At 42.5% G+C, this 25,645-nt stretch overlaps 1 protein-coding gene across 2 annotated transcripts in view; it reads right to left on the minus strand.

The window, feature by feature from the left end:
• Positions 1 to 203: 203 nt before the first annotated feature.
• The window catches only part of LOC115766952 (mucin-5AC), a 33,962-nt gene continuing 8,520 nt past the window's right edge, over positions 204 to 25,645 (minus strand). For both annotated transcript variants that reach the window (XM_030711039.1, XM_030711040.1), the window contains exons 2-6: positions 16,975 to 17,553; positions 2,597 to 4,942; positions 1,972 to 2,165; positions 1,497 to 1,905; positions 204 to 1,434 (exon numbers count right to left, since the gene is read on the minus strand). In XM_030711039.1, the coding sequence (XP_030566899.1) occupies positions 1,124 to 1,434; positions 1,497 to 1,905; positions 1,972 to 2,165; positions 2,597 to 4,942; positions 16,975 to 17,233 (3,519 nt within the window). In that variant the 5' untranslated portion in view covers positions 17,234 to 17,553 and the 3' untranslated portion in view covers positions 204 to 1,123. The remainder of the gene's footprint in view (positions 1,435 to 1,496; positions 1,906 to 1,971; positions 2,166 to 2,596; positions 4,943 to 16,974; positions 17,554 to 25,645) is intronic.

The raw sequence follows: 25,645 nt of genomic DNA on the forward strand, positions 1-25,645 counted from the left end.
ATAAGTTAAGACTTGGAATATTATAGATCATACGTATCTGGAGCATCAATTGACAATTAACAAAATGCAATTTTTAAAATTTCAAAATTTACGCTAAACTTGGCTGGGTAAAGTTATGTACACAAATATAGATATAGCTAGATATTTAAATTGGTGTAAATATAATTATTATATTTCGTGTTTAATTAATTTATTTGTACAATTATATATTTCTATATCGATAACAATAATATTAAGTCCTATGTTGAGAAGAATAAATTTCAAAACTAAACTCTGTGCCATATATTGCGGTGCAGTCAACTCGACTAAGGCTACGGATTACGTTGGGCGGCTCAACTTGGGAAATGAATTTTAGATATAGACTAGAAGAACTAAGTGACTAATATCAACTAAGCACAAGTAGCGCCATTAATTAAACATAGGGCCTAAATAATAAAATCATAAAATAAATCATGTGCAACGCATACAATATATACAAAAGATTGAGAGAGAGAGAGCTCTCAACCGAAAACGTAACGAATCTAAGAGGCAAAGATACAGATATAAGATACAAATAATACTGCTCGACAAGCACGCGAATTTTGAAATGGTACAGGAAGTGTGTGTGGGGGTGTGTGTGTGTGTGTGTGTGTGTGTGTGTGTGTGTGTGTGTGTGTGCGAATGAGCCTGATGTACACATTAGTTGGTGGGCAATGGCGACGAGATGATGGAGTGCAACAGAGCCCCGCATCGAATCAAAGGAAACGCGCTTCGGAAACTCGAACAATTATTCTCAAGCTGAAAATAAGCTCAAGTTGGGAAAATATAATAATTGAAAGATCGACTTGACCGAAGATTCGGTTCAATAGAACTAATCTTACTCGCTGCAAGCTCGTTCGAGCTAATCGATCTGCATGTATTGTCTCAAGCCGTTAGCTCGAACATGTTTCAGCTGCTCGAGTTGCTCCAACTTCGTTTGAATGAATGTCTCCGTTTAGTTCGATACTTTTAAGCTCGAGTCTGTCGGTTTTCGTTTAAATCGATTGAGTACCCGAGTTTGCGGCAAATGTATTAACCGATGCCGGGCCCTAGTGTGCAGGTGGTTGTTGATGGTGGATTGCTGGATGGGGTGATTCAGTCAACGTCATATTTCGCACTCAAACTCCGAGATGCGGTGGTTGAAGTAGACAACGCCATGTTCGAGATCCTCACTAAAGCCGCTCACGTCCATATAGTCCGAGGCGGCGGAATCATCATCGACCCACTTGTGCAGCGATCGTGTGATCTCCAGACGCGACTGTGCGAACGTGGGCCGCAGCTGCGGCTCCTTGTGCCAGCAGCGTGACATCAGATTGTAGAACTCGTGCCGGCTCTCCTTGGGCAGCTCGGGTCGCAGGCCCTGCGGCACGCGGCGTATGACCTCGCGGCCCGTCAGATGCGAGTACGGCGTGGAGCCTGACCAGGAAATGAGAAGTGAGTAGAGGAAATATTTTATAAGGAGCCGAGTCGCATCCTACCCAGCGTGGCAATCTCCCAGAGGACGATGCCAAAGGCCCAAATGTCTGTTTCGGTGGTGAACATGTGAAACTGTAGACTCTCCGGTGCCATCCAGCGTATGGGCAGGGCATGCCGCTTGCCAATTGTATCATGGCCATGATGCTTCTTCTCTGCCTGATCCTTGGAGCAGCCGCCGCCCTGCTGGCTCTGGCCAAAGGTGTGCTGCCAATGCTGCAATATATAGCGACTGCCAAAGTCGAACTTAAACTTTTGCGCATTGCTGCGCATTATATCGTTGGCCGCATTCTTCTCCTGCTCCTTGCGTATGCGCTCCGCATCCAGATCAATGGACATGCCAAAATCACAGATCTTGCACATGCCATTGTGATCCAGCAGCACATTCCTCGCCGCCAGATCCCGATGGACAATCTGTCGATAGAAAGTGAGTAGAATTTAGAAGTTTGATCTATTCGGTTAGTTGGAAACTGAGCTCACCCTGTGCCCGGCTATGTACTCCATGCCGCAGGCAATGTCCAGCGCAAAGCCCGCCAGGGTGCGTGGCGAGAGCGGCGCCAGGCTGCGTCCGCCCGGCACCGAGGCGGGCAGAATATTTGTCGCGCTGCGTGCGGCCCGCAGCAGCGACAGCAGACGTCCACGCATCGCGTACTCCATGATCAGCATGTGCGGTTCTGCGTTAAAAGATCGTAGAAGGATTAGATGGGATTAAGTGTGAAATACCCATAAGAGGCGCATATGTACTGAAGACTTAAATGGAAGCATCTCCGACCTCACATATTATTGATCAGAAAGACGAGCTAGCCAAAAGTCGCTCGTCTGTCTGTCAGACATTGAATTTTAAATATATATTCTCCTACTACATTCGCAGAAAGGTGTTTTATCGATTTTGAAACTTGGTTCTCTTAAGCACAACCCTCGAACTATAAGTGCTATATACACCAGACTTGGTGTCTGGGTTCGCTTTTTGAGAACCCCACTCGATTCTCCACAGATCAAAAAATACTCATTAACTAGAGCAGAAGTATTCAAAGCTAGAGCTCTGCTCTTTGGCAGGTGAAATACTTAGAGTCGGCTCCCAATTTTCTCCAGCTGCAATACGTACCGCTCTCAACGCAGGCGCCCAGCAGCGTGACCACATTCTGATGGGAGCCCAGCTTTCGCATAATGTTGGCCTCATCCTTGAGACTGACCTGGGCGCTGCAGGCGCGTATGGTCTTCACGGCGACGATGCGCGTGGCACCGAAATGGCCGCTCAAGTCATCGGCCTCGGCCTTCCATACCTGGCCGAAGTTGCCCTCGCCAAGCAGACTCTTCAGGCGGATGTTGGTGCGCTCAAACTCCTGGTACTCGCTGGCCAAGGATGTTTTGTCATCGTAGCGATTGTGATTGGAGTCGCGCGGCGTCTGTTGCGCCTGCGAGTTGGACATGGGCATGCCCAGCTGCTGCTGCTGCTGATGATGGTCGACCTCGTCATCGTCCGGCTCCAGCTGATACTTGGAGTCCAGCTTTTTGACAGGGCTAATCGGCTGCTGATCTGTGATGCACACATCGAAGACATCGTCCTGCTTAGCCTGGCGGCGCACCACATAGTTGCGCACCAAATACAGGACAATGGCCACCAGTGGAACCACGCCCACAGCGACCAGAACGAGTGTGACCAAATTCATGCGCCTCATTTCCAGATCCACATCACGCTCCTCCGCAATTGCCGTGGAACTGACGTCGGCTGGAGTCGAGGCGGAGGCGGAGGACTCCACAATGCCTATGAAAATGTTGGGGGGCGGCGGTGGCGCTGGGCTGGTGGTGCGTGGATTCACCGTGGAGCGCACCGATGTCAGCACCGTGGTGCGCAATATTTTCGACCCCGAACTGGAGTCGGTGGTGACCGCGAGCTGTGGCGGTGGTGTGCGAGGTGTCGCCGCACAGTTGGCGGTGCTGTTGCAGAATATGATCAGATTATTCTGATCCTCGATATTGATCTCCTGCGTAAGCGAAGGGCCCAAGGCACGCAAACGTTCCGTATCCTCCTCGATGATGGTCTTTGTCTTGGCTGACTGTGTGCTTGTGGTGCTTGTGATGGTTGGAGCGGCAATTGTGGTGCTTGGCTGAAAGGTTGTTGTGGTAGTGGTTGGCCGAGTGGTTGTTGTTGTGGTGCTTGGCCTGGTGGTTGTTGTGGTGCTTGTGCTTGTCGTTGTGGCAGGTGTCGTGGTGGTGCTGCTTGTCGTTGTGGTGCTGCTTGTCGTTGTAGTCGTGCTTGTCGTTGTGGTGGTGCTTGTCGTTGGCTTCCTTGTGCTGATGGGTGGCTCTGTCGTGGTGCTTGGCTCCGGCTCGGCTTGAGCCACCGGCGTTGTCTCCTCCTCGGCGCTCAATACGGTGATGATGAGTGGTGTGGATGATGTCTGTGGTTTGCCAGCCACTCGACGGACCAGCGCGGGCTTTTGCAGCAGCTCGGGCTCATCTCGGGCTGGCTCGACGGGCTTTTGCTCCACCGAGCTCTCGGCCAGACCCGCTGTGGGTCGGCCCGAGCCCACGTAGCGTGTGCGGCTGCTGACTAGCGGCGGCAGTGGATTCAGTGGTGCAGTGGGCGCCACGCCACGTTCGCGCATATGATATTTGTAGCGGCTGCGACTGCGCTCCACGGCGGTCAGGGGGCGTCGCGTGGACACGGTGGGTTCGGCCGTCGGCTCTGCTGTGGTGCTGGTGGTGCTGCTGGCCTGGCTAACGGAGACCTCGAGCACGCGCGGATGAGAATCATCACCCTCGGCCGGGGTGATGGTTAGTGCGCCGGGCTTGATGGGCGGCAGCTTGGCGCCAAAGTACAGATAGGGTTGCAGCTCGGCCTCATCCTCGTCCGCCTCGTCGACCTCGTCCTGCTGCTCCAACGCGGCCAACATAGGCTTGCCACGCCCACGCTGTTTGCCCGCCGCCGGCAACTTGGCAGCATCCGCAATGTGGTTGAGCGTATCGTTCTGCTCCTTGGCCACGACAAAGAGCCCGTGCGAGGACTCGTCGCTGAAGAGTATCTCGTTGGTATCGCGCTCGACCGTGGCCGTGCCCGTGCTGGCCGCCTTGCTGGGCGCCCGCAGCACCACCGAGGAGCTGTTGCTGGCGGTGCCCGGCATGGCCATGCGCGTAAAGTTGGCGCATTGCCGCATGCAGCTAGCGGTGGTGCGGCGCGTGAAGTTCTTGGTGCAGTTGCGTATGCAAACGGAACGCGGATCGCTCGGCGACTTCGAGGTGCTCTCCACGGCAGCCGCTGCCGGCGAGGTGGCGCTGCGTCCGGTGGTGCCGATCCGTGTGCGAAAGCCGCCGCGTTGCAGTGCGGTGCGGCGCGCAGCCAACACATTCCGCAGCTTGCGATCCCGCTCCAGCGCCGAGTTGAGAGGCGCCATCGAAGGGCGACCGCCAGCCGTGGGCCGGTACGTCGTGGGCTTCTCGCCAACCACATCTGCAGGAGAAGAAGGGCAACGATTAGTAAAGCCGAGCTGCGAGTATGCTAAAGAGCTCTCCACTCTACTTGCGAGAGTTCTTGTTAAGAATCGTGACGCGTCTTGGAAAAACAAATCGCAAAATAAATAAATCAAATAAATAAATAAATATTAATGCGTTCAGACCAAGCGCTAAATCCGCAGACAAACACGAGCCGAAACTCGTTTCAATTGGCAACCGGCCAAGAGTTGAGTTAAGAGTTGCGTCTTTGCCCTGAACAAATTGAATATGGTGTACAAATAAGCAATACAGAAAATTTATATATTCAGCAACAACTGTGGAGATCATATCCGCTTGTCGTCTGTCTTGTCGATATCAGAGAAGAACTTGTCGCTATTAGAGACTGTAGAGCAGCTATAAAGAATCTTTTTTATATCCTTGTATCTTATCTTGCGACATCTCCTATAAAGTATATATATATAATCCAGATCATTATCTACATAACTTCTACACAACCTGATCTCTCAGCTTCTTGAAATTCTACACACGTCTGTCTGTTGCATGAACAGTATGTCATATATCTGCCATGTAATGATCAGTCGAAAAGTAGGTGCTAGGCAAATCTTTTCGAGCACTTTTATCAGTTCAGCCTAGAAATATTTTAGGCATCCTTTGGCTCGCAGTAGCCTCTTGACCTGTTTGCACCGTGGGGCAGCAGCTGAGCTGAGCTGAGAGTAATTAGTTAGCCACAAATTGGTGGCAGCTACGCGACGTGGCTGCCCCTCGGGCGAAACAGCTGCCCATTGTGCAGTGCATTTGTTAATGGGCATTTTTGTTTTTTTTTTTTTTTTGTTTGTGTTGGCCAAATCTTATTCTGCTGCTCGGGCCATGAATCATTGAGGCGATTATCAAGCGGCTGCTTGCACAATTGTTTAATTTTCACGTTGCCATTAAAAAACTGCCAAAACGACTCGCAGCCAACAATGTTAACCAACAAATTGTTGTTGTTGTTGCTGTTGCTGCTGCTGCTGCTGCTGCTGCTGCTTTTCACAAGCATTTAGTTCATTGGCTTGCAGTTTAGGCCAAGGTTAGGCATCTGGCATCTCAAGCGCGGCGAGACTAGAACAAGCGACAAAACTCGCTGCCGCCTTTTGGCCACGGCAGACTTGGATTTATATATTCGTTGTCTTTTTGTTTTTGTTTTTTTTTTTGGGTTCGAGCCTCGCTGGCTGCTCCATTGAGTGCGCTCCATAGTCTGCCTATTTCACTGTGCGCCCCATTTGGGCGTCTCGTCACGTCGCTGCCTTCAACAGAACCAACAACAATAGCAACAACAACAACGACAACTACGAGCTGCGAGCTGCCATTTTGACTGTATGTTGCGAGACGCGGGCGTTGCTGTGCCTACTTTTAATACCCTTACTTAAATGTGAATATGAACTATGACATTCTATATGCTGGACAGAAAGTTCATGATGTTACAGCATGAAGAATATATAAGAACCAGGCCAAGTCAATGGGCCTCTTAAGAGAAAGAGTTAGAGATTGAGAGAGAGGAGAAATGCTGAAGGAAACGAAGAAATAGTTAAAAAGAATGTCCTCGCAGCTTAAAGAAGATGTTATGCAGAATGATAAAAACTGAGAAGCAAATAGTGTAAGACACCATATAATAAGAAAAAGAAAAAAATGAAGGAGTAAGAGGAACTGGGAGAGAAAAGGAGAGGACAACCGAAGATTGTGACTAAGAATGAGACAGAGTGAATAAGAGAACAGATAATAAGAGAGAGAGAGAGAGAGAGAGAGAGAGAGAGAGAGAGAGAGAGAGAGCGCGAGATAATAAGAGAGACAGCGAGAGAAATATAAAGAAGAGAATCTGGAGACAGCAGATAATAAGAGAGAGAAAAAGAATGAATGAGAGAAAAAGAATGAATGAAGAGGGAGACATAGCAGTGTGTCTCACAGCAAATAGTAGCTAGAAGTGAGTTTTCTCTAAAGATAAGAAAAGAGGTTTAAGGTAAGACATATGCAGCAAATAGAGAGCATTAAAAATTTGGCGTATTTTCAACTTTTCACATATATTTTTTAAAGCAGTTGTCGCTGTTGCGGTGTTTGTCGTGCTGCAGTCGGACAGACAATCGTCAATCCACTTGGCCGCGCAACTTCTTGGCATTAGCTATGCTGCTGCTGCCGCTGCTGTTGCTGCTGCTTGGTATGCGCTGTGGAATTTTAATTTGAATTTGGCCATAGACACGATTTTGTTTTTTTGGGCAGCGGCTGCACGAAGCGAACCAAAACGAACGAACCGCAGCCACAAAATGGTCAACAAAGCGCAAAAAGCGCCGAAACATTGCGGCTCTCCACGAAAAATTCTCCTTTGGCACAAACACAAATTCTAAGCAACTTAGCCAAGTCAAGTGCTTACATAATGCCAAAAAATCAAGAGTGCTCTAGTCGAAAGTGACCGACTAGAAGATGCCCTTCTGCGGTGGATGACGTTTGCGTAGACAAATTTATTTCTAAAGCTCTATACTACGTGTTTCAAACTTTTCGCAAAATCCTTGCTTCCTTGATAGAAATGCGATACAATGATCTCTTGGGCCTGTGTGCCAGTTTGTACATACATGTATGCATGCGCACATGTATGAATATATGTCCCGATGCCTACATACATGCACAAATACATCCTTAAATAAATACATCCAAACATACACGCATGCATACATAAATTCATACATACATACATGCATACATATGTACATATGCATGTACACATGTGTATGCATGTCCACATATATGTTTGTTTGTATGCTGTATATATATGTATGTATGCATGTTTGTATATATAGAAATGCCTGTTTGTTAGTATATACATATGAACATACAAATATACACATGTGTCCATACATAAATACATACATACATACATTAATACATACATACCTACAAGCTTACTCTCACTGATTTTATCACCAACGCACTTGTCAGGCACTTACTAAAAATTCATCAAAAACTACAAGGCCTACTTGAATTCATGAGAATCGAGGAGTAGAGCACTTGGTAGGAATTCGTTTTATTTAAAATTGCAGTACAACGACTAATAAGATTGGGTCTTTTTTATGACTGGGGCTCTGGCAACATTATTCTTGGTCAAAATTCATGTAAAAACGGTATCTTCAAATATCCTTTAAAGACATGGACCAAAATTTCCCATTCCAATAACCCGGTCAAGTCTCATTCGATTTTTACGAGGTTTGGGATTATTCTTGATTATTCTTGGTCGTTGAAGCTAAGCAGGTTACATGCATGTGCACAAAACCCGCATACCCTCCCTATAGATTTTCAATGAGTTCAGGGTATAAAAAGATCATATTATTTATGTACCAGACACGGCGCTGACTAATGTCAATATTTGCTTAAACTTGCGCCCAGAATTTTGCTGTTGATGTGAAATTTAATAGCCGGCAATTTGGCTGATCTGCGCGCACAATGGGCAGCCATTCAGTTGGGCAGGGGCCCGGGTTCTATTCGCAGGCATTTGGGCCTTCACTTGGACAAAGCCACAAGGCTCCCACGAGCCGGTGGCTGGCCTTTGCTTTGGGCCTAGTCGATGGGGCCAGAATTAAAAGTCAAGTTTTAATTACGAATTACGTGAAATACAGATACAAATACAAGAGTGCGGGCTCATTATGAGCACATATACACGAATACTTGGCGCTTGAATGAATCGCATGCCTTTTCTTTAGAACTTTTAATTAAAAATAAATTGTGAACACGAGTGGGTAGACTTTTGTTCTGCCAGTTGGCTAATCGACTAACTGACAAGCTGACTAGCTGACTAACTGACTGACTGACTGAAATATGACAAACAAATTTTAGATTTTACTTATTTAATGGTGTCATATTAAATATTATGAAATGACATGCAATGAGTGGAAAATACACACACACACACATGCGTACATTTACGTATGACACAAATGTCAATCATACGCAACGTTGCACATGGCATACAAAATAAGAGTGGTTCGAATTTGGGAAATTTTACATATACAGTAAAAGCTGCCTGGAGCGGACACTTGAAAGGGCTCTCAAAAAGGGGGAAAAAACAAGAAGGAGGAAATCTATTCACATTTTATGGACATGTACAGGCAAGCTGTCGAAGCGTCGGACCAACAAGAGAGAAGTAGCCGGTTCAAATTTAATTTTTATGCTAACAACAAACAAATAAAGCCCAAATAGGGTCGAGTACTGCCAATTTCTGAATTAAACGCAATTTGCACAAAGATTATAGTGAAACTTACAATTATACATAATTCACTCAAGCCGAGCCCCGCTGGGTAATTTCTCCTACAAAAACCAGCTGTCCGTTAGCAGAGCTTTCACTGTGTAGGAAAATTTTGCAGTGTTGAATAGAATTAATTGAATTTTAAAATGTTCGCTTAGCACAGTGAAAAAAATCTGCAAAAAATGTGCTTTAATATTCTCTCAGAATTGTTTGCAAATGTTGGCCAATGTTAAAATTGAATTTGATTAGTTTGAATGGACTTTTAGAATAACCAGAGACCTGAGATTTTAATGCTAACGTAAATTTAATGCTTGACTTCCACGCTTTGGCCCTGAAAGTGAGCGGCTCTTGTCTCTGTGAGTGTGTTTACAAGCTAATTCAGTTTTGTACACAAATACATTTCGAGCTGCACACACAACAAATGTGACTAATTGTGAATCATTTCCGCCACAAATCAAGAGGCCCACACACACACACAAATACAATTCAATCGAAGCAAAAATTGAGTAAAACTTTCATTAATTCATTGCCGCTAATTCATGTAGCGACTGCTCCAGCTTCAGCTTCGGCTCCGGTCTCAGCTTCACTTTTGCTTTCTTGGCTTGCAGCCAGCTCATAAATACAATTTTTAAATGCCGCCTTGGCCAAAAATTAACTTTCTCCGCGCGCTTTCGTTGCAGTTTTCTTGCCGTTTTCGTTGCAGTTTCTTTTGTACCCTGTAACCATTGAGAATGAATACGAAGGTATAACGAACGCGCAAGAAAGCCTTTGTACTAGTTAAATAGTACATATAACAGCCGCATGAAGAACGATAGATATCGATTTGGGCTAAGTCCTTGGACATATCGTGTATTCAATAAGAGCTACAGAAAAGTATTTCTGCTTTGCGATAGCCCTCAACATATCGAAAATCGATTTTCTAATCCTCTATGCTCGAAATCGATAAATATCGCTTTACTGCTCGCCATTTGAGGGTATTTCAGAGATTATAGTTATAGAATTTCTCGAGAGTAAATAAAAAGTTATTAAATAATACAAATTGCCTTTAAGTGATGGTAAGATTAGTAAAGAAGCAGTGCTGCTGCTGCCTAAGGCTGGGTATCTGCCAGTCGGGTAGTTTAACACGCTTGCTTTGCCGCGCTGCACCCTACAGCGCATTGCTGCACTGCCTGCCCACTGCCTCCGGCTTTGGCCACGTTCATGGCATTAACTTGTTTGTTGGCCGCTGCGCATGCAAGGCACAAGACACGTTTTGCTTGAGGCGATCGAAAGCATTTCTAATGTGAAATCGAAACATGCAACAAAATGCCAAAAGCAGCCAACTACGAGAAAGGCTGGCAGAGCCACAGTGAACACTGCCAAAGTTGGCAGTTCATGTGCGTGACATTTTACCAAAGCGAGTGAAGGAGTTGTAGCCAGACTTGGAGCTGGAGATGGAGCTGGAGCTGGAATTGGAGCTGGTTGGGCTCTGCCATGGGTGCAGTTAAATGCAGGAAATGCAACAGCTGCCAGCAACGACAAAAGCGACGTGAGAAAGCCAAAGAAATGGCAAAGGTAACAATAAATACAACAACAGAAAACACAAAAACCTTGCGGATGTCAATGCGGAAATGAAGCTGAAAACGATGTCGTGAAATGCCGTCTAATGGTCGCTGCCTCGAGGAACCCCAAATGCTGTTTCCTGGTCGTAACGCTAGCATCTGGAATTTAAACAACTGCAGAATAAAAACAGATTGCCTTAGTGACCTTTTTTTGCGAAAAAAAAAACAAAGCGCGCCAAATGGGGCGTTGGTTTGTATACCCTGTAACAATTAAAAAGGCATATCAAGGTGTATAGTAGTTTTGTATATGCAATGCATGTGACAGACAGAAGGAAGCATCTGACAGCCCAGAAGCCATACAAATTGTTGATCAGCATGTCAAGTTAGGCCATGGCCATTTTATAAAGACTGTAAATACCCTGTAGCAATTAGAAAGGAATATCAAGGGGTATAATACTTAGTTTTGTCTACATGCATGTGACAGACAGAAAGAAGCATCTGCCAGCCCAGAAACTATATATATTCTTAGTCAGGGCGCTAAGTAAGGCCATATTTAAGCCCAGAAACTAATAAAGATCGGACTATAAATACCCTGTACATATTATGTAATGGACGGAAGGAAACATCTGACAGCCCAGAAGCCAAATATATTGTTGATTAACATGTCAAGTTTAGCCATATTTATGCCCTGATCTTTTTATAGATTATAAATACCCTGTAAAAGGTAATAGAGGTTATAATAGCTTTATGCATATGTATGTAACAGACAGAAGAAAGCATTTTCTAGCCCATTAGTTACACAATTTCTTCATGAGGTCGACATGTTAGGCCAGAGTTCAGCCCTGAATATTTCAAAAAAGATCGGACTATAAGCACTGAGGTTAATCGGGAATGCCTTCGCCATACATATTATGGTTTTGAGCACACGATGTCTTCTGTCAGCCCATAAGCTATATATATATTCTTGATCTGCACGACAAGCCCTGGGCATTTCTTAAAGATCGGACTATAAGCACCGAGAGTAATCAGGAATGTATTTCCCATATAAACTATCCCTTTGGGTGCAGGGTAACTGCTGGACGGACACTCCCTACCAAAGCACTCTTAAATGTTTTTATATTTCCATCTGACAATATGTTAAATGTTGACAGCAACAATAACAAATGCAGCACTGAGTAATTGCATAGCCTTTTTTTCGCAGATTTTTTCTGTGTTTTGGCTTGTTTTTGTTTTTTTTTTTTTTTTTTTTTTTTTGTTTTTTAGTGCCCAGTTTGAGGCTTCCGTTTATTTGTCTGGCTTTGGCTTTGGCTTTACGAATTCAGTGCGAGTCGCTTGGCTCGGTCTGAAAACTTTTCAATAGCCAAAGTTGTTGTTTGTTGTTGTGCATTGAGGCGTTGCAAATGGCTGCGGGGCGTGGCACATGCTCGTCATCATCAACAGCAGCAGCAACAACAAGAGAAGCAGCAGCAGCGTCAGCAGCTCGCGCATCAGCAGCTTGTTGCACAGTTTTACGCAATGCAAAATGTTTTGTTTTTCTTCATTTTTTTTTTCTCTTACAGACCCTTTTGGCCGCGACCCGCGTGCAACTTTGGCATCATTAGTTGGCCGTTTGCTTTCTTTTGCGCCTCAAATTAAGTTTCCCCGCCAACTAAATCATGTAAGCTCTCGGCTTACATAAGCAGCGCGACTTTGGGTCAGCTGCGTTTAATTAATCATGGGCCATAAAACAAGGGGGGAAAATTGGCCAAAGTCGATGACAAAATGCGGAGCCCAAGAGTTCAATAAACCTGCTCGTTTGTTAGTTTGTTCGTTTGTTAGTTTGTTCGTTTGATTAGCCGCATTTTGCAACGCCAACTAATGAAAATGAAATTATAAACATTTTATGTAAATAGCCGAAAATAAGAAACAACAGAATAACGCAAAAAACAAGCGAATACCAGAGTTAAAAAATCGCCAACAGTTTTTTTTTAATGACCGCCGCGAACCGCACACAAATTACGCGTTTCATTTCCTTTTCCTTTATGAGCCGCAAAAAAAAAAAAACAATTTTAAATGCGCTTTTAAATGAAAAATTAGTTGGCAAAAGCCAACGCAGAGAAAAGCGCTGGCGAGTTATGAAAATATGTTTGCACAAAATGTACAAATGGAAGGGAAAAAGGTCTGAAAAACTGCTGACAAATTGCGCTGGCAACAAGTGAGGGGCACGACTAAAAGATACCCTGGACACAGCAGACAATGCAAACATTCAAGCCTTCTTCTATGTATGTACGCAGTGTGCTTTTTCTTCCTACAAAGCAAAGCTGAAGACTATATCTCCAAAATTGGGTTTATTTCACGTTGGGAACGTGGGAGGTTGCCAAGAAGGGAAATATGCAGGATCTGTGCATAGAATACTAGAGTTCTCGTTCCCAATTGAATGTCTCTAGATCTTATACGCTTTCATCGGCGAATTATCGATGATTTAAAGCAAACTCGATCTGTTCGAGCGCCAGGATGAGCTACGTTGAAAATTCTAGCTCCGAAGCTATTCGTCTTTGAGATCAACGTTTTCATACATATGGGCACTCGGATAGGCAGACGGACATGACTGTTAAAAGATGCCTTTTTTTACCCTCTTTAAGTATATTCAACGGATTTCGGGTCTAAGCACGTTTAACTTTCCCTAGCGCTAAAGACCCCTAAAAACTTTGCTTCAATCTAAAGTGTCTACAAAAATAAAAATAATATTATTATTGAATATTTGAATTTTTATTTTTTTACCTGTAAACATAAACAAAACACGTAACGCGGCAGTCGCTTGAAGAGAAATATTTACACGATTACGTGTGCCTGCTGGGCGAGTGGCGAGCAGAGGGGAGCAGGGGTTGAGTGTGGAGCAGAGGGATGACAGGGATTGAGTGGGGAGTTGGGTATTGCAGGGCTAGAGCTCGAAATCATATTTTCAAGTACTTTAAACTCGTAATACAGCAGCAACTGGCATTTTTTACCATGCAGATACCCCAAGTAAGGGGTATTGTAGTTTTTTCATCAAGTATGTAACAGTCAAAAGAAAGAAGCTATATATAAGAAGAAGTCATATATAAAGTAGCTATATTTTACGAGTATATCATATAGCTCTCAGGGAAATGAACTTTGGTCTTAAAATTATGCTCCATATGTGCATAGCTGTAAGCCGTATATCCGCAAGGGTATTCAAGCTTCTGCGTGCAATTCTTTCTTTTGTTTTTTTGTGTATAGTGGTCGAAGACAATGAATCATAAGCACCCACACAATGTGCAATTATATTTATGTGTGTGTGTTTGTGTGTGTAGCTACACCCACTTAAGATGGGCGACTAGCTGGCATACGAGTCGTATGAGTCGCATGTGGCAGAACGCCCACATTGCGCATACGCCAGGCTGTACGAGTACGAGTTGCAGATGCAGCAGACGTTGCAAGCAGCTGCACTTGGCAGCTAGCTGGTTGACTACCTGGCAGACCTGTTGCCACCAGCTGCCTTTCTGCCTGTTGCTTTTGGGCTTTTTGTTGACTTTACTGATTTAGCGCACATGAGTCGGTCTTCTGCTCGGTTTGAGCTGGCGAATGGCTGCCAACGCTTGAATACGCCAGGTAAATGTGTCGGATTACGCAATGAACGCACATGAGCCGCAGCAGGCAAACAGACAACAGGTAACAACAATGAGCACACACAGCAAAGAGCCAGCAAATAGAGACAGACAGATGGAGAGAGAGAGAGAGAGACAAGATACTACCAATATTGATGTTTATGTTGAGGATTTTTTTTCTTTGGCTGGCCAGCGACACCTACAACAGCAGCAGCCGCAACAACTTCCAGCTCAAGAGCTGAAGAACTGCATTTCGTAACATAACGAAGCTTCCCCAAAAATAAAAATAAAATATATGCGCATTCATCGCCAGGTTGGGCGGGGGGCAGCGGTTTTTAGCACCGAGAGATTTAAGCGCGCATACATTAAAAATAATCAAAATGCATTAAACTTTTGTTTAGTTTTCTTGGCTTTCGGCTACAACCTGTTTATGTACGACAAACTTGTGGCTAACCAAAAATATGTGAGTGGGTAACACACACACACACACACGCACACACAATTCAAATCATAATAAAAGCAGAGCCCATAGTTCAGCTCATGAATAAACATGCATAAATTTATAATTTTAAACAGTTTTTATACAATATACCCATTGATAAGAGACGAAGAGGGTTGGAATGGTTTTCTGCAAATGTATGTAACAGGCAGTGGAAAGTATTCTAAGCTAATGTTAATCAGATATCAAGAGTCGACCCAAAAAAGGCTAAGTCTGTGCAGCATTCTTTTGTCTATATGAAGTCGTTGAACTCCTAATCCTGAAGAGTAATTGCATCAAATTTTACTGAAGGGTTTTTTTGGTATAACAATTGTAGATAAGGTTTTTCAAAAAGATCGATAACTCTACTAATTGTAATAATCGATAATTACTATCGACAACTCAGTCAAAAATAGATATATGTCGATATCCGAATACTATCCGATTAGACAAGTCGCATATTTAGTTTAAATGTATCGATAACTCTTGCAAAGATCGATAAATGCTGAAATCCATTCACATATCAATCGCATTATAAAATTATCGACAAATCTAGCAGAAATCGATAAATATACAATCGCAGATATCTTTAAAAAAAAATATATATATATATAAGTATATATAATAGAGGTCCGACTTGAGCACAGGGTATGTGAGACACATGCGACTGTCTCACTCATAATTGTATTTATTTTTTGGGTTTTTACTTTAGTTAAGTGAAAATGCGGGCCTTGGCAACTAGGCCTACCGCCGAGCTGGCCAAACACTCGAACTGCCACAAAGACAATTGACAATTGACGCCCACACGCGGCGCAACCTAACGAATAATTGCTTAAAAAAATACTTGATAGAAATAACATTTAACGAGCGTCGTCGTATGTGAGCGCGCCACGGACAAAGTCGGGCTTTAAAGTTCACATGCAACAGACAGCCGCAGCCGCAGCGGCAGTCGAAGCCGCAAAGGAAAGGAAATGAAGGCTATTTGCGGCATGCCGAACCCATCGAAGTAAACAATTTGTTATTGGGGCTATCGAGACCAAAATCAACTACAAAACCAAGATTTTCGAACAGCTAGTTAGATAAAAGAGCCGATTGTAACTACGTATATAGATGTTGTTATATAACTGATCAAAAGCTATTTGTAACCAGCTCAAATCGGTGTTTCGATATAAACCGTTCTTTGCCTGAAGATACATAAGAAAGTTATCGATAGATTCCCAAGAAACTCCCAAATTCTCCTAAGGAGCAACTGTTAGGTACTGGGAAATACATAACAAGCTTGTGCTACAAATAAAACCTGCTCGGGCTAATAATATAGGGCGCAAGGATTATATCGGATCGGACAATCGATTAATCGATAACTATAAATCTATTGCTATTGCAGTATTTGTAATTAAAAAGTTCGCAGCTCAAATCGAAATCAACAAGCAACAAATCGATGAGTCGGTTCATCGATAACTACAAATTTTTAAATAATTTAAAAGCTTTTTCAAATAATAGTAATTGCAGTTCTCACAGCTCTAATCGAATCAGAAAACCAAACAGGGAACACATCGATTAATCGATAACTAGACTTTTTCAAATAATTTAAAAGCTTACTGCAATAAAACAGTTCACATCGAATCGGACTATCACAAGGAGCATATCGATTAATCGATAACTACAAATTTCGGACTCGCAGCAAGATAGAAAAACTTGAGGAGTAAATAACGGAGAGCCTAGACTTAGACTGGGCTACATATAAGTATGTTGACGACGTTTTGCTGTCTTTCAACTGCGCTGAGATTAGCCAATGCCATTTGTTGTAGTTGTTGCTGTTGTTGCCTCTTCTGCCGCACTTTCAGCTGGCTAATTGTTTTTTGTGTTATTTTGTGCTTTTTCTGTCTGCCAGCCAACTGCGACTGTTGGCCAAGTTGCGTCGTTGCGGTGATTGTTGCGCCGCTTTTGTTGTTGCTGTTGTTGCTGCTGCTGCTGCTGGCAGTTGGTCAATAATTGGCATAGATTTATTTCGGCTAGTTTTGGCCAATTTTCCCCACAAAATGCGAGCGCATAATTTTGCCGGGTTAGCTGCCAAGGGGCGCAGCTGATCTATTGTCTAACGTATGTGCAATATGTGTAACTTATATATATAGGGAAACTTACCCACATCGCTGGCGCTCAAAATTTCAGCCGAGCTGCCTGGCATTTGGCTTTCGCTGACAGCAGTTGCCGTTGAAGTTGCAGTTGCAGCCTCTATCCCCTGCTGCTGCTGCTGTCTAATTGCAGCATTTGTTGCACTCGTTTGGGTTTCGCTGGCGACAGTCGCGGCAGCCTCTGCCAGCAACAACAGTGACAGCAGCAACATGAACGATCCACAGCGCCAAAATGATTCATTGCTTCGATGAATTTTCATCAACGACATCGTAACCGAAGCATATACCAAAAAAAAAAGAAGTAGTTTATATATGTGGCACGTTGCAAGCTGCCCGTTGCCAGTTGCTCTGTTTTGTTGCCGCTTTTGCTGATTTTCTATCTAGTTTCTATTGTTCGTTTGCACACTTTTCCACAATTGTTTGTAGCCGAAGCTGCGTTGCAATATGTGCGTCTTGCGGTTGCAGTTGCAGTTGCAGTCACTGCTGCCTCTTCCTCCTCCTGCTGTTGCTGCAGTTGCGTGCAATAATTCAAGTCTTGCTGGCGACTTATCTGTGCTGCTGCCTTGGGAAATCGTACGCCTTGCTGTTGCTGCATAAAAAGTCGGAAATGTGAAAGAGAATTTCAATTAGTGAAAATCGAGCGATTTGTAATGCTATTTATCTATCCCCCAGCCGATGCTTACAAGCATGCAGTATGGCTCAAACTAAGCCACATGCATTGCATTTGAGGATTTCAAGAGAATAACAGCTAATTATCTAGATATTAGCCTACAGCCATACTCACATAGATGAAAGCCTAAGTATTCAGTAGAATTCCAATTAGCGAAACTTCAGCTGCATAACTTATCTATTTAATGGCTGAGTTTGAATTGTGAGTCGTGATACTTAGGTACAGTACTAGTTGGGGATTTCAACTATTTTAGTGAAAAAAATCTGTCTATTGCTTAAATGAATTTCTCAATATTGGGGATTTACCTTGGGTAAGTACTTGAAATTAAAAAAGAAAAAGATGCTCGCAAGATAAGTTTACCTTTTAATTGATTTGTAAATGTTTTATTGGTACAGTTTTAGGCTTCTAAACACTTTTTATGCCTTATTTATTTCCATAAGATCTCACAAAGAAAGAATTGAAAGCATCGAAGATAAACAACAGCTCATTTAGCTTAGGTTGAGCCTAAGAGAATGATGGAGAGTTTGGACAAGTAGAAATCAAACTAATACAAAAATAACCTGAGGCTACTTTTAAAATCCAACCAATGTCTATATTAAGCAGCTGCAGATTTCAAGTAAAGCCTCAAGTCTATAAGCAGACAGCATTTCACAAATAAGTTGGGCAACAACTGGAAATTCAGTTATATATATTTATGGTATATGGGATCTATGGCCGACTGCAGATACCTAGAATCTGTAAGGGTTAATATTAACTTATATAAGTGCAAATCAAACCAATACAAAAGCCACTAAAACAACTTGAGTCTACTTTTAAGTGTAGGCTTCACAATGAAATCAACTTAAAGCCTAAAAAAGTGGCTGCAGATTTCAAGTAAAGCCTCCAGTCTATAAGCAGACAGCATTTCACAAATAAGTTGGGCAACAACTGGAAATTCAGTTATATATATTTATGGTATATGGGATCTATGGCCGACTGCAGATCCCTAGCCTTGCCGAGCTATTGGCCATCGGAGCGTGGCATACATGAACACATCATTATAAGTCACATTAAGTAAGAGTGATAACTGAGGTCGGCTCAATAAAAAATAATAAAAAACACGCATACGCCCAGTTGTACATGGCGCTTGACAGTTGCGTTTGCCGTTTAAATAGGCATAAGCAACTCTATATTTATATACATATATACAAATCGTTTGGCTTATGGCAATGTGTGTCATTGCCTGTCGAGAAATCAATTAAAAACAAAAAAAAAAACAACAATTTGTTGGCTTGCGCAAAATTACGTTGGCAATTTCACTCGGAATGCAGCCGCATGGGTGCGCCATGCCCCGCCCCGCCCCCTGGCTGGCCGCCCACAAGTTGCGTAATGTGTAGCGCCAAAATTATAGAAATCTTTTGGCCAACAATAAACCAATTGTCATGCAGATATCGATGATGGCCAAGAGCCAAAAAACGCGAAGCACCAAACATTAGCATTGGCCCAAAATTATGCGGCATTTCTATCTTTGGCCACGCTTACATTAATCAAAGGCCTTTCCAACCACCAAAACCCAAAGCATAGAACCCAAAGTTCAATGTACGAGCAAATTGTTATTTTCTTTTTTGCAGCTTCGAATGATTCGTACGCTACTGTGATTAATTGTATGGAGCCAAGCAGGATGCGTGTAAGAAGAATTAAATACAAGAGATTTGCATGACAGATGAGCCGCAAGAAAACCCAGCATCTCGAATTATTATGGCTAGCATATCATTTTTGCGCTTTGTTTATTCATATTATTATTATTAAATTTCAGCTGATTTTTTGCTCATTAATTTAACGAGAAAAAAAACTATCTGTATATATATATATATATTATATTCGCAGTTTTATTATAAGAAAGCCATCGACTTTTTTACATGGCCGTTCTTGATTTTGTAGCTGATACCCTGTGGCATTGAGCGGTACTAAGTGGGGTAGATGGGGACGTGAGGCAGCAGGTATATAGATATATAAGCTGGCTTTAAGCCAAACAAATGTTTGCGTTGGTTTGGCCAAGTTTCTTTCTTTTCAGCCGAGCTATGCAATTAATCATATATTGAATACTCATAAATAATATATAAATATATATAAAATTGTTTCTTTAAAGTTTTTGAAATATATTTATAAGCATGTTGTGTATCAAAATCTGGGCTCAAGACTGCGTAAAGCCAGCTTCAGACATCAAAATGAAAGGCAGGAAGCTGGTTCGAAGCGTAAACCGAATCAACGACCATTTCTTTTGATTTTGCAATTGTGAATAATCAAAACTTTAGAATTAAAGTATATTGAAATGTTATTTCCATTTAAAGAATATTAAGCAAACGAAAACATTGTTAGAACTTCATTTTGAATGTCTTAACGAAGATATTTAAAGAAGTGCAGGGTATCTTTCTGTCAAACAATCGTGACTTGCGCTTGTTTACTTGATTCTTGATTCTTTTCGTTACTTTTTTTTGTATTTTCTTAATTTGTTTATAACATCAGCGTTCTAAACTTAAAAACATGCGCGCAATAAGTTTACAACAAGCGCGGCCGCAAATGAGTCGTCGACAATTTGGCTTTTGGCGCGGCAACTTTTGTCTCAAGTTTGGGACTGGGAAAAAAAAATAAGGTAACCTGGCAGAGCTTGGGAGCTCAATCAACGTCAAAGGCGAACAGAACAATTCTGAAGTGCCCGACAATTGGATGACTTTGAGTTTGAAGTACTCGAAGTGCTGCGCTGATTGTTAGCCTGATTGAAGAGCTTCAGAGCGCTTGGCAAAGACATTTTGCGGCGTGCGAAAGAATTTTTCTTAATTCCAAGCTCATGACAAGAACAAATACAAATCAAGGCAAACGCCCACAAGGCATTTTTGCTGCTGTTGTTGGTTAGTTTACATTTTATTTATATAAAGTGGCGTATTTATCATCTAGTCGGACTGAAAAAATCAGCTTATGCCTTTGTGTGGAACAATGGGCCGCAGCTGATTAAACATGCGAAATCGCGGAGCGACACGAACCGAGCACTTAATATGTTTATTTAATATCAATACAATTTTATCAGCCAAACAGCATCTAAACACTGCAAATGTAAACAAGCTGCTGTAATACCCTGCAAAAGAGTTGAGGGGCACAATATAAATCTGAGCAGCTTTAACTGCGCTTGTCGATCATAAATTGTCGGCTGTTATCGATCGGTTAGAACTAGAAAATAGCCCAACGCAATAAATAAACTGAAATGTGTTGTGGCCAAACAAGACATCAGACATTATAAAATAAACAGTAATTAATACATTTATAAGCCATAAACTAGTTGATCTATCAGTTTTCAAACTCGAAGTCGATCAAATTGCACAAGTCTTCATATATCTATATATGTATATATACCCTTCCGTTTGGGTCCAAAGTGAAGACTAAGACGAGGTTTTCATCCTCGACCTTCAAGTAGAGGACAACGAAGGTCAAAATTTGTATAAAATGCAATTGAAAAAGAACGCAGTCATATACACAAGTGTGTTTGGCTTTAATATATGAGCGTTGAACCAGCACGCGAGAGGTCGTCGGTTCAAGTAACGGAGAATTGATGTGAGGAAGCGATGAACTGGTTGCACAGTACATTTTCAAACTCAAATGGATATATATATACAACATAGTTTTCACAGAACCTTCACATCATGAGCATGCGTGACTTCAATATTTGAGCGTCGAACTAGCGAGCGGAAGGTCGCCAGTTCAAGTCAAGCGGTAATTTTAGATTTTTATATATATATATTTTGTTATTATTCAAAAATTTGAATTTTATTATAAAATAAAAACAAGACGACGGAAAACTGAATATTTGTTATGAGTTTGGACTGAAGCAGGGTGGCGACTCGAGCGATACGATTAAGACTCACTAGACCCGGGCAAAACCGGCTAATTTAGCTCAGTAAAATCGTTCAAATTGCACATAAATTTGTAGCGCAGTGTAGCGAGGAATGTACTGAGCTGAACACGAGGCGCATCTTTGGCTTTAATAGGCGCCAAGAATCTTAATGCTTACTAAATTATTAGAAAGCCAAGTAGTCACAGATCTAGCTAGCTAGCTAATTATAGACGGGCAACTGGCATATCTAATAGCGCCGACAAAGGTTGGCCGGCCAACAACAAGTTTCAATTAGCCAGCTCTGAGCTGAGCTTCCTCTCCGTGTCGGAGCTCGGCGCATTACAAAATATAGTTATTAAGCTCATAAGCACATCGGCAATTAGAGGAATACTTATATCTAGCATATGGCAGCTCACGACTGCCGCATCCACACACACACACACACACACACACACAATTTGTCAGCCATGAAGGTGAGTCCGCAGTATTAATTTTTTTTTTGGCATTTGTTTCGATTGTTTTTAATTCCAAGCCACGCATGACAAAATCGACATCAGATGTCGTCAACTTCCTTTGTACGTAATAAAATAATTATGAAGAACAAATAATAACTTGCGACACAACTTAATAATACAAATAATGCAAACGGAGAGTATCCGAGTATCGTGCAATTCCCTTACAACAATTGACCCTGAACCCCGCCGCCATCACGAGGCGCAGCGCACGTATGTCTGTTCCATTGTTATGTTTGCCTCCATGGAGAACTATAATTTGTATCGGATTTTTACACGTATCGTTCTAATGAAATGCACACTCTCAGCTTGTCGAATGCCACACACATGAATCACAGTTGACAAGCACCTCAACATGTTGTTCAACACGAATTCTTTGGCTTATGACAGGCTCTGGCGGCATGCTTTTCAAAATATGTAAATTATTGTCAAAGTCCAAGTCAAAGTGGATGTCAAAGTTAACAATCGCTTAGACATGCTTGCTTAACACCTTTTCTTTTACCTATATTTCATTAAATTTCTGGCCTGCCATTTAAGTGACTTAATGGCTTTTGTTAAATATGCATCACAGTTGACATGCACTTTAACATGTTGTTAAACACAAATTATTTTACATAAGATAATTCTTCCTGTCATAATGATAAGATATGATTTATCAAAGTTGACGACAAAGTTAACAAGCACTTTTACATGTTTTTAAGCAAACATTCTTCTGCTTTTATTCACTTTAATTGATTTCCCTGTCATAATATTAAGCAGAATTGCTGCTGTCAACGTAGTTGTTACAGTAGGCAGCCAGTTTAACGTGAAGCTAAACATATGTTCAGCTGCTTATGTTCCTGTATTATTGTGAACTATTATTGTTTAAGCTTTAATACATTGTTAAACAAATGTCCGTTTGCTTAGATCACTTTTAGCTGAGATGCCCGACTTGCCGAGTAGATAAGTTCATATCAAAGTTGATGACAAAGTTAACAAGCATTTTAACACAATATTCTCCTAAGCCGGAGCTGCCTGTCACAATGTATAAAAGACTTTTGGCTATGGAGAAAACATTTAGCGCACATACTATATGCAGATATGACTTCAGAGAGTGCTGTATCTAAAGCAGCTGCTCGTTAAAGGTTTGGCACGTGCAGCTCGCACTAATTAAAGAAATGCAGTTTACCTAAACTGTTTATGGCGATTTCGCAGCAGCGACAGCAGCAGCGCCCCAGCTGCGCCCCTGACTCATGGGCGCGTCTATAAATTCCACAGAAACTGAAACGAACGCCCACGTTAAGTCACAGCTGGAATGCCTTGAAGATAACAAAAAAAAACAATGTTCTGGAAAACGTATTAGAAATCGACTTAAAGAGAGTTGCAATTCGATCAAATTATGCCCGACTAAGAGATGCGAAAGCTGTCTGTACGAGAATTAAAAACTCCTTTCATAGATACATGCACAAGCACACACATACATTAACACATACACATACAAGCAGGGCTGTGCTTGTTCTTCCCTTAGCCTTAAGGAATGCAGTCTTGGTTAACTTCGGTGCTTAGAGTCCGATCCTTATGAAATTTTCAGCGCCTAAATATGGCATACAAATATATGCATATACTAAATAACAGGGGTCTACCTATAAAAGCTCTCTAGTTTCAGTTTTTTACGGATAATATTTCGTTAATTTGGTGTCTGATTAAATATATGCCATATTGTGGCACATGACATAATTTCATTTCCATTTCCATTTGGCCGCAATTCAATTTTGACCACGGCCTGAATTTGAACCTCGATAAAGCTGGCAGCAGCAGCTTGTGCAACAGTTTAAAATGCATTGCGAATTAATTAACTGCAATTTAACTGAAAACGACAGTTAACGTGCCAGCGAGTCATTAAGCCAAATGTACAATTTGCGGTCAACAATTGAATGCGACTCTGAAAACGGGAGTCTGTCGTTGTGAATGTGTTGGCCAAGAGCAGCTTTCCAGCTAACAGCGATAATAACCAAATGGGGAAGTGATAAACTACGATTTGAAGAGAGAATCTGTTATACCCTGAATCCATTGAATATGGCATATGGCATATGGCATACTTAGGCACTGAAATTTGATTGAGATCGGACAACAAGCACCGATCCTATGCAAGCAAGCATTGCCCATAGTGAGGGGAAGAAGCAGCATTGCCCCAGCGAGTGGGAGACAATCGCCCAATATTAAACGAAGACGGTTTGAAGGCATATTTAAATTTGATAAAAATCGGACAACAAGCACCGAGCTATATTCCCAATATATACGAAGTACTACCTTATACAATACACTATATTCTATTTTTAGAAGCAAGTGGGAGACTCTAACCCCCAGCTTAAAAGAAAAACAATTGAAATATAGTCTTGGGCTTCTGCTTGATTTAACCCTGGAAAATTCGAGCGAGATCGTACAACAAGCGCCGAGCTATATTCCCAATATGTGCGCAATACTTCCTTATACTATACACTATATCCTGTTTTTAGATGCTAGTGAGAGGACTACTGCTTAAGAGTGAAAGAAGTTGAGTTGAAGGCATATTCTTGGGCTCCTCTATTTACACACATTCAGATGCCACATTCAAGCCCCGAAACAAGCACCGAGCAGTGAGGGCAAGAAGAGGCACAGCGTAAAGTGCGCAGCTAAAGTGCGTCCCTGAAATAGCCGCTAAATGCGTTATGGCAGCATCTTTGAGTGCGCGGCAGTTGCTGTTGCATAACGCAACAACTAAATGCAACTTAATGCTCCATTGAGCTGACAACAACAACAACAAGAAGCACAATTAAGCATCATTGAACTGGTGTCCGGTTGCAGCTGAGACTGATCCGTTTTCAGTTAACATTTAACTGTTAACAGCTAATAGTTAACCAATTGTTGATGTCTGATCTCTCTCGCCGTCTTTCGGTATTGGCCGGGCCGTATCCAATTGCCACTGTGTTATGGTTATGGCCAACTTGTCGGCAGCCGACCAAACAACTTTTCAATTTTCAATTGCGCACAGTTTCTCACACACGGTTTTCAGTTGCCTACACTGCCAGCTGCTGCTGTCGCAGTGCTTTTTGTTTTCCCCGTTGTTTACACGTCTTATCATCAATTTGTTTTTAAACAAAAAGAAATTACCCGGCGTCGTTTAACTGAAGGCAGACACGAAATTCCCACCAGCCAGGCGAATGCATTATTTGACCTATAAAAGTGAAAATTGCTGCTGGCTTTGAGCCGTCGACTTCACGCTTGCTGGTCCGACGCTTAAACTGATTACCAACTAAGGGCGGACACAAAATTACCATCCCTACACAATCCCTATACTTTTGACCTATAAAAGTGAAAATCCACGCTTACTCTGAGCCAGCGCCCTCACGCTTGCTGGTCCGACGCTCTCCAGTCAGAGCAAAGTCAAGTAAAAAGAAATTGCCCGGCATGAAATTTCTATCAGGCCTCTATGTATTCGATCTATAAAAGGGTAAATCCCCACCGTATTTGAGCCAGCGACCTCATGCTTGCAAGTCCGACACCCAATCGTTGATCTAGTAATCAGCTGGGGCAAAGCCTTTTATCGAAATAGCTTGTTTAACAGGCTGCCAACAAAACGCGAAGTTCTTGCTGCGACTGTGGGCGTGTCAATCGC

The sequence above is a fragment of the Drosophila novamexicana genome, unplaced genomic scaffold (genome assembly GCF_003285875.2).
Source record: "Drosophila novamexicana strain 15010-1031.04,08,12 unplaced genomic scaffold, DnovRS2.1 tig00001292-arrow-arrow-pilon, whole genome shotgun sequence".
Taxonomy (NCBI): Eukaryota; Metazoa; Arthropoda; class Insecta; order Diptera; family Drosophilidae; genus Drosophila; species Drosophila novamexicana.